Raw genomic sequence first — 9,838 nt, 5'->3', positions numbered from 1 at the left:
GGCTGAGCGTGTTGTGTGAACCCTGGCTCAAGTGTTGCTCCCCGAAGCCCCTCACGGCGCAACCCTAACCCGCAAGAGTCAAAATCATCAATGGGAAGGTTTCTTTGCAAAGCGAGAGTGCGCATCGCAGAAATTCCGCATGCAGGATTTGCATCCTTTCCTCCAAGATCTGGGGCTGGGACGCAGCTCCGGCGGACTTGCGACCCAAACCGGCAGATGTAGAGCCACCCTGGGTCGGAAGGAGGAGTTAAAGTGATAGAGCTGTGCTCTCCTCCACGTCCTAGACGGAAAGAAGGCAGCGAATGAAGTTCGGAGGGACATTGAATCGGGATGGGAACTTCCTGTCGGCGGAGGCAGGGACGTGCGCAGGCGCGCGCGCGCAGGGGCGGGCAGGATGCGTGCTTCTCCAGCCGCTAGGGGTGGAGAAAGGGGCTGGGTCCCTGGGATCACAGCCTCCCACCCCCCCTTGCCCAGAAGAAAGGGGGCTGGGTGGACAGGAGAGCTGGATCCCACCCCGCCACCCCAAAGAAAGACTTTTTGTGCGTGAGTACACTTTTCCCAGCAACATTGCCCTGCAGAAGCTAGGCTGGGTAGAGTTTGGGCACCAGCTGGAAAACTGAGCTGGGGTGGGGGGTGGGTGGGTGAGGGGGAAATCCTTGCTCCCTCCGCCCAGGTGGGAGGAGATCTAGGGAGGCAGATTGCAAATGGGGAGATCTCTCTCTCCCTCTCTTCCTCTCCTGGTTGGACTCCAAGAGACAGTGATGGGGCAGGCAGGACCAGTGTTGGGACCCTGGGAATTTCCATGGCTTGGTGCCAGGCAGGGGGCCAGCGTGTCGGTCCCCCCATTGGATGGTGGGGCTGCCCCATTCTGGTGCCTGTCAGCGCAACTCGCCTTTCTGTGAAGTTGCCCCAAAGAGGAATGTGACCCGCTCTTGGGCACTTGGCACCCACTCTCGGGGGCTTTCACCCCCTTCAGTAGTAGTGGGACTGTAATGATTGGTAGGGTTGGGTGAGCTTCAGAAAAGATCTCCAAGAGTCCTTTTCTGAAAGGGGCAGGGGGCAGGACTAGAATTGGGGAGACCCTGGTGCAAATGCCACACTGTGGAAGCCTGGGGGAGGCTGTGGCTGCTGCCAGCCCCCTGGAGTTATTGTGGGGTTAATGTGAGAAGAGGAAGTCTTTGTCCTAGAGAGAGGACAGAAATCAATCAATCAGACATATACATCTTCTTGCTGGTAATAGTCGCCTTTACATTTTCATCTTCTTTGAAGATGCTCAGGACGGTATTCCTAGTTCCTTGTTCCCAGCTTGCATCTATGCATATCTTAACTCATGGCAGACCTCCTAGGCAGGTTAGGCTGAGAGAGAGAGCATGCAATACATCGTCATCTAACGTTTAATAACTGAGCGGGATTCTCAGATCCTTGTTCAGCATCTTAGCTCAGCACCTTCAGATGAACACAGGGTTTCTCAACTTTAGCAACTTTAAGATGTGTGGACTTCAACTCCCAGAATTCCCCAGCCATTTTTGAATTGGGGTTTTCTGACTTAGTGAAGATATGAACCCAGCTTGTGTTTATTAAGAAGCAAGCTTGACTAAATTTAGCAATAGAATGAAATAAGAGGTTAATCTTAATCTGGACAAGATTGGAAATCTGGAAAATGTGAGTTTGTCTGAGCATGCTTTACAGTTTGTGTACCTCTCATCCTTATTAATTTGGCCTTCACCTTGCATTTATAGCAGGAACAGGACACATTTTATTATGCAGTTATTCAATTTATCTAGTCCTTCATTTTAGAGAGGCTGACTCTGCCTTCAGCCTGTGATCCAAATGTCATCTGCCAGTCTGATTTTGAGATTGGAAGCATTTTCTATGCTTGTTAGAGGTGGTTTAAGAATGTATTTACCGTATATGGAGACAGTTTTGCTATAAAGAGTCAGAGTTTGGAGGTAGATCTTGATGACTAAGTAAGGGTTTGAGTTTGGGTGTCTCTAGTCTTTATCTCCCACTCTTGCCACTGTAATACCCTAAGTTGGAAAATGGTCCATCCATTCCTGCATCCCAGAAGCTGGGCAGCTAGAGATGCTTGTGGAGAGGGAAGTAGAGGAAGGGTGGTCTGTAGAACTGGGCTGGGGGGGGCGCAGATTTCACAACCTATTTCTTTCTCCCTGTTGGGCAGGATTTCCTGAAGGGAGACTCAGCATGATTTCTTTGATGGAGCAAAGGGAAGAACTGCAAGTTGTGAATGAAGATCTGCGCCAAGAACCAGAAGAAAGGGAAAGCAGAAAAGATGCCCGCACAGGTGAGGGAACAACAAAACTCTCTTGGATCAGGGAATGGCCAGCAAAGTCCCTGAAACATTCTGAGATCTATTTCAGTATTTCTCAACCTGAGCAACTTTAAGATGTGTGGACTTCAACTCCCAGAATTCCCCAGCCAGCTGGGGAATTCTGGGAGTTGAAATCCACACATCTTAAAGTTGTTCAGGTTGATCCCTGATCTCACAGGCGGGAGCTCAGTGGCATAATAAAGTCTGCCCCCACTTTTATGTAAGTACTTTCCAGTTCCGGAAAGTTAGATGAATATACCTAATTTCATCCATACCATCCTTATGTCTTGTGAATAGAAGTTGGGTGTGTTTGTTGGAATGGTGATATTGGGAGAAACTTTTTCTCCTTTCCTAGCACCATCCAAGCACTTAACAATATAATTATTTTGCCAGATTATTAGAGCTGCAAGTCAAAGCTATTAAGCAATATAGCATTTATACATACTGACCTTCAGAAGCCTCCTTTTTTTTTCTGCTCTGGAACTTCAAGCAGGACCAGGTGCTAAATCTACTCCTGTTTTAATTTTCCAGCTTCCATGATGTAGTATTGCACCAGGTTGTGGTAACAGGTTAAAATGGTCCCCCCTCTAGCACTGAGCAGTGCAACCGGAATAGCTGCCAGATAAATTTGCCCAGAAAAACAGGAGTTGTAGTCCAGCTTCTGCAGAGGACAACACAGTCAACCTAACCTAATCCAGAATTCAGAGGTGTTTTAACTTAGAGTGTTGTGTGAACCAGGCCCTGCCCTTCCAGAGAAATGCCTAATCCAGATTCAAAATCTGATCAGTCTTCCTCTTCCTGCTGTCTTCTACCAAAAGGATAATTCCAGACAAGTTTGCATTATGCTCTTGTTCCCTTTTTGTAAACTTTCTCTCGTTCATCCTTTTGTCTTTGTGCTCGCTGGAAAAAAAATCCCTGAGGAAAAAATGGAACGGTTGCAGAGATCTTCTGATTGGAATTGCTAAGAATCTTTTCTGGGGAAGGATCTCCCCCCTCCCACTTTTAAAAATGTGAATGCGCCCTGGGATTGTGAGATGGCTTGGATGGTTGGGAACTGTTTTACGTTGTTGTTAGAATAGGTAGTTTCTGCACTGCTGAGAATGGTCTCCTCTCGGAATCCATTTCCTGCATTTAGAACCAACTTGGGAGGTCCTACATTTTATAGAAATCAGATTAGCTGCCGTGAGATATGAGACCTCTTTGATGGTCAGTTCAGCCTTTGGATTTCCTGTCTGCAGCATTCCAGAAAGGGGTTAAAGCCTGATTGATTTAGTATAGGGTATTTGGGATTAATCCTTAATACTGAGTATTTTTGGTTTAGGGGTATTTTTGGGGAGCTGTATTGCAGCCTGTTGACTGTTTTACAGATGCTTTTATGAAGTTGTAGTCTTTTTAAAAGGTTTTTAGAATGGCTTTTATGTGATGGTTTTGTGCACAGTTTGGAGGCTATGAGCCAAAATTGCCCAGAGAAATAAATCTGTGGGTTGCTATTAATCTCAAACTGTTCCCACTCCCTACTCCCTTTGTACATAGAAAAACAAGTTTCTCAGTACTGAATTCATATGTATCTAAAACAGTAAGATTTGAATCAGGCTAATTGTGTAAATTTAGACATTATTGGACAAGCAGGAGCCACAGAAACATTTAGATAAAAAGAAGGATTCTTATTTACATTGTTGTTAATAAATAAAGCTACCTGGGTTTCTTCTTTTCTTTAAAATCTTATTTATTTACTTATGGGGCTGTTTCTTCCCGGTTGTCTCTACCCATCGTACCTGATCTGGGAGGAGCAACATGCTCCAGGTACCGTTGGCTAAGCAGGGTTCCTCAACCTTGGCCACTTGAAGATGTGTGGACTTCAACTCCCAGAATTCCCCAGCCAGCCATGCTGGCTGGGGAATTCTGGGAGTTGAAGTCCACACAACTTCAAGTGGTCAAGGTTGAGGAACACTGGGCTAAGGAGTGTTGGCTGGCAGGACCCAGAAGGAGAGCCTTTGTTGCCATGGCACCCATCCTTTGGAACATCATCACCCCTGAAATTAGATTGGCCACATCCCTGTTGGCCTCTTGTAAGGCCCTGAAAACTTGCTTTTGTGCCTGACCCTGAGGCCCTGGGTGTGGGATAGGGGCTGCCTCCTGGCTATGCGGATAATCGGTTGGATAATGCCCGGCTGCTGTGTGTTTTATTTTTATTTTTATTTTTTATATTGTGTATTTTATGTATTTTATTGTAAGCTGCCTAGAGTTGCATAAAAGTGAGACAGGTGGCTGTGTAAATTGAATGAATGAATGAATGAATGAATGAATGAATGAATGAATGAATAATGAATGAATAAATGTGGAGTCCTTGGGGTTCTCTGAGCTTAGTTGTTTTCTTGCAGATGTTTCGTTACCTGTCTAGGTAACATCTGCAGTGCTAGAAAGGAGTGAGGTTTGCTTTTCTCTTCTGTCGGAATAAATAATTAAATAATATCTACATTCTACTGCCAGCAGTAACGTAAAATGGGTTTTAAAACATAAACTTTTCATAAAAAATATACATTCATATTCATTTCTTTATCATCTTTTTGGGTCTTGCTAGAGGATGGAAGGACCAGTGAGAATGAAGACTGGGAAGAAGAGGAAGAGGAGGAGGAGGAGGAGGAGGAAGAAGAAGAAGAAGAAGAAGAAGAAGAAGAATCTCCTAGTGTCCCTGAAGGCCATGACCCCGAGGATCCACTGGAGATCACTCCACAGATTCTGGACTGGGAAGAGGCATGTGAGGCTCTACACAGCAGGAGTGACCAGGATGGGAACAGGAATGCCAGGCCCCAAGGGGAAAAGCGCACCAGGGGGAGATGTTCCTTGGGTAACCAACATTGTCAGCTCAGCTACCGTCGTGCGAGTACCATCTCCCCGAGGTTCTTTGACTGCCCCGATTGTGGGAAGCGGTTTACTCTGAGTTCCCACCTGATCCGGCACCAGCGGGTACACACTGGGGAGAGACCGTTTGGGTGCCGATCCTGCACCAAGAGTTTCTCTCAGAGGTCAGACTTGGTGCGCCATGAGCGCACGCACACTGGGGTCAAGTTGTACAGGTGCACCCAGTGTGACAAATCCTTCTCGGAGAGCTCCCATCTCATCCGCCACCAGATCATCCATTCCGGGGAGAAACCTTTTAAGTGCAATGTTTGTGGCAAGCGTTATGGGGACAGTTCCTACCTCACGGTGCACCAGCGAGCCCACACGGGGGCTCGGCCTTACCGCTGCGCCCGCTGTGGCAAGAGCTTTGGCCGATCTTCAACTCTCATTCGTCACCAGCGGGTACACGGGGACCCAGCGCCCGTCCCTGGTGACAAGCCGCGCCCCCGAGGCATTTGGACAGCATTTGCCTGCCTGTCGAGCGATGGGGACGCAGAACAAATTCTCTCTCCTCAGAGGGCATCAACTTCATCTGGGCCTTCCCTCGCATCGTCCGTGCTGTCCCTGCCACCGCCTCCACGGATTGATCCACGTTCCATGAGGATTATGGGGTGGCAATGGGGGGTAGAATAACAAGCAGAAGGGTGGCCAAGTGGCAGAGGATCATAGTGGGGCTGTGCCTGCCGGAAGGAGTTGGCCAGTAGTCAAGACCACGGGATTGGACTGATAGGTGGACATCATCGCCTTGGTTGCTAGGGTTGCTAAGGTGATCCAAAGGAGGAAGAATTACCATGGTTACAACATAACTCCTAATTTTGTAAGAGCTGATGGACCACGTCAAAAAGGTTGATGGAGAGTGGGGGAAACCCTTGGCTGAGAATATTTCAGAGTTGGGAATGATGTGGGCTAGGTAACTGGAGAGGGTGGCTCTTTTGCTCAACAAAAATAATTCAATTTTGGGGAGCATCAGAACGGCACAACAGAATAGTATGCCAAAGCAAAAGGTCAATTGCCTGAGTTACTAAGTTGAGTCCCTCGGTTGGGCTGGGATAATTAATTGCCAGGGGGAGAGATGGGCTGATTGCTAAGGTAATCTGTGGGGCGATAATTTGGTTTCTGAAGCAACATTGAAAAAGAAGAATGTTGTTGACATATCAGTTGAATGTATGTTTGCATCCTAGGGCCAAGATTACAGAATAGGTTGTTTTAGGCAGCTGGTTGCTAAGAAAGGAACGTTGCCTTGGTATCCAGGTAACTAAAATAGCGGAGACGTTAGTAAACCTTTGGTTGTTGAAAGAGGAGGATAAAGAACTGGCCATGTTATCTTACATGATTGGTTTCCATGGTAATAGAAGAATATTAACGAGTTGTTGGCTAATGGAGTGGAAGATCAAGGGACTTGATGACAAGCTTTATTTGGCTACTTCACCAAAGGGAGGACATGGAGAACAGCTGATTGGGATGAAGTACAGCAGTTCTGCAGTTGTGTTCATGGAAACATCAGCATATGCTTACAGCAGAACTGGTATTTGCTGATTTGGAATCCAAGTGTGTCTTGGAATAAACTGGTTTTCCAGTTTATTATATTAATCTAGCCTAATCTGGTGCCTTCCAGATGCATTGGATTACAACTCTCATCACTCTAGGTCAGCGTGGGCAGTTGCTGAGTTGCCCAAGCAGAATGGAAAGTTGAGGAAAGGTATACTACACAATTGTTAGGCTAGTTAAATCTGTGTCTGAGCGTCGCCGCTTTTGACTGTTCTCCTGAAGAGGTTTAGGCTCATGAGAAGGGGGCAGATCGTTAGTCCTTCAGCTTTGGTATTGTCTACATCGATTGGTGGTGGATCTCCAAGAGTTCAGGCAGGACTTGACTGTGGAGTCCTTGCTGCTCTCTGAGCTTGGTGGTTTGCTTGTAGATGTTTCATTACCCAACTAGGTAACATCATCATCTCTACAATTCAACCCTGAGCTACATATGTTCTCTTCTATTGGAACTTTTCTTGACCTCCTTCTGGACATGTCAAGGATCACATGGAGGAAGAGTTTCTGCCCTGCCCTGCAGGATTCCTAAGTTGCTTGGCAAGACAGTATGTTCAGAGTTGCGTAGAGCTACAGACAGGGTGGAGCTATAGCTGTCCCTTTTTCCTGCCAAGCTAGTTTTCTGCATGTAAGAGTTTATTTGCCTGTTTAATTGGAGTAACAGTGCTGCCATCAGATCTGGGTCAGCTCAGAACTCTTCCCATTCCATCAGAACATCGCATTAGCTGGAAAAGGAGTTGGGTTTTTCTCTCCTGGATCTTGTTCCTCTGTTATGCTGAGAATGGGATCAATGTCACCAAGGGCAGATGACTGCTAGAGGAAGAATGGATGGGTTGATTTGAAAGGAGCAATGTTGGATATTTGGCTGGTTGGGAAAGAAATGATAGTTGGTTGACAAGGGAGGAAATACAAATCGAGTCCCTTGGAGGCATAAGGGATGAAACATGTGGTTGTTGCTTGAATGTGAGAAACCCAGTAGCCAGTTGGTTGATTAAAATGTTTCGTGGCTATGAAGCCAGGATATCCCCAGGGGGTTACAAGACCAGTTTGTCTGAATAGGATGGAGATTTTGCAGAGTGACTCCCATGGCAGTTGGTTCTGGGTGATGACCCTAAGCCAGTGTTTCTCAACCTTAGCAACTTTAAGATATATGGACTTCAACTCCCAGAATTCCCCAGTCAGCATGGCTGGCTGGGGAATTCTGGGATTTGAAGTCCACATATCTTAAAGTTGCCAAGGTTGAGAAACACTACCCTAAGGAGAGGAGAGAGATGATCTGGTTTGACTGCCATATTTGCCATGTATTATATGGCTATTTTTTTTCCTTCTGATTTAGGCTTCCCCTCCTACAGTTGTTAAATTTCCAGTGTCCTCCATTCCCCCAAGTGAATGAGTGTTTCCTGCAATTCTAGAACTCCCTTCTCTAACCCCCGCCTCCAGGTTACGTTGGACAACAGTTCGAATTGTCCCTTAAATGATGGGAATGGTAATCCAACACATCTGGAAAGAACCACTAATTCTAGCTCCTGGGAAAAAGAAGAAGAGAAAAGTTTGTTAAAGTGTTAAGTTGGGGCTGGTACCCAGCTTGGAAATAAATCACTGTCCCTTCCATATTCTTTGCCCTTCTTATTCTCCTGTACAGTAAATACTCAATTTAACAGACATCAGACGTATCATTTAACACATATGCGACCGACAAAATCTGTTCTTACTCAATAAGTGTTTGCCTGTGGGTAAAATCCCATCTGCTGCTTGTAAAAAACACACACATGAAATCCTACTTGGATTCAGTGGACATTCTGCTTTAATGGACACCCGTTCCCTCCCATTAGTCCATTAAACTGAAGATTTGCTCCATTTGTGTCCTAGGTATTCATTTAGATTTATAGTCTGTTTGGAGGAGGAACCTTTCATTGAACAAGTTATAATAATACAAAGACAGGGTCTGAAAAAGGCACACGAGGGGACTATAATGCAAAGGAAAGACTTTATGGTAAAATAAATAATTAATGGTGGTTTTTTAAAAAAATCACAGCTAACAATCCCTCCAGTCTGGGGCTTTTATCCTTAACAATAATTTTAATTTCTCCGGTTTTACTGCTGCCTTCTGCAGCAGATGAAAGGATTCAGTTTTGTCCATTTGTAATACAAGCCACCTTGAAAGGTCTGAGAACATTTACATACAATGCCTGAAACTCCAAATACCAAATTGCCAACAGTCATCTTGTGGTGGACCTTCCATGAGTGTTGTTTAGCACTGAGTGGCAGGAAGGAACATATCACAAATTGTGCTTTTCACCTATTCCTCTGCGGCTCCGTCTTTTAGTCTCGCTGCTCACAATTCAGTCCCCTCCAGATGTCTTAGAATTCAAGTCCCATTGTCCTCAGCCAACAAAGCCAGTCTGCCTGGGAATTATGGGTGGTGTAGTCCACATTTGTAAAGATCCAGAGTAGAGAAGGGCTGCTGTTTTCCTTGAGTCCCTTAATTCTTGGTCAACTTTGACTGAACTCAGAAGCTAAGGAGGCTCCTGCTAGCTTAGGACTTGGATGAGAGACCACCAAGTGTTTTTTTTCCCCTGGTCTCTGCTTCTACTTTTCTTTCCTGCTTGTTGATTTGCTCCTTCCCTCTTCTGAGATGCTCTAAGAGAAAAAAGGAATTCGAAATTTCCAGTCTCACCTCCTCTGAATTCTTTCCTTGTGTAAACGGTTGCACTGAGCAACTGAAGCTACTCTGTTTCCAGATTTCAATTACACCAGCCAGACGATGGGCTGCTCGTTCCTTTTCTCTTATTGATCAGTTAAGACGGTGCAGTCTTTTGTAAATATGCCCCCCTGCCCAGAAAAGAGACAAAAGCAAGCTGACAGCCCCTCATGAGCATCCTGAAGGCTAGTGAAGTTGTGGGAAGCAGGCTCAATTGGCTCAGGGACTTGGAACCACACCCCCAGCGTTGCAACTGTTTGGGGTGAATGCCCACAATGTGTCCTCAAAATGCTACCAGATATGCCCCCTGATCCTCAAAGGTTGAAAACCCAGGCTTTTAGACTCCCATGTGGACCACATCATAGTGC

At 46.0% G+C, this 9,838-nt stretch overlaps 1 protein-coding gene across 2 annotated transcripts; it reads left to right on the top strand.

Annotated features, from left to right (window-relative positions):
• The first annotated feature begins 443 nt into the window (after positions 1-443).
• LOC103056423 (uncharacterized) lies at positions 444-8,431 on the top strand. Of its 2 annotated transcripts, none has more exons than XM_025173951.2 (3): positions 444-543; positions 2,180-2,302; positions 4,911-8,431. In XM_025173951.2, exons 2-3 carry the CDS (start codon positions 2,203-2,205, stop codon positions 5,861-5,863), a joined length of 1,053 nt encoding a protein of 350 aa, XP_025029719.2. In that variant the 5' UTR covers positions 444-543; positions 2,180-2,202; the 3' UTR covers positions 5,864-8,431. The 2 variants fall into 2 exon arrangements, with proteins under 2 accessions (XP_025029719.2, XP_025029720.2); XM_025173952.2 differs by having other exon boundaries at positions 472-539.
• Positions 8,432-9,838: the final 1,407 nt, after the last annotated feature.

This window comes from Python bivittatus, unplaced genomic scaffold (assembly GCF_059951505.1).
Source record: "Python bivittatus isolate LINGU-HERP-01145 unplaced genomic scaffold, Pbiv_v1 ctg000440_np1212, whole genome shotgun sequence".
NCBI classification, from domain to species: Eukaryota; Metazoa; Chordata; class Lepidosauria; order Squamata; family Pythonidae; genus Python; species Python bivittatus.
Note: the sequence above shows the minus strand (reverse complement) of the source record. Positions and strands in the feature narration are given on the sequence as shown.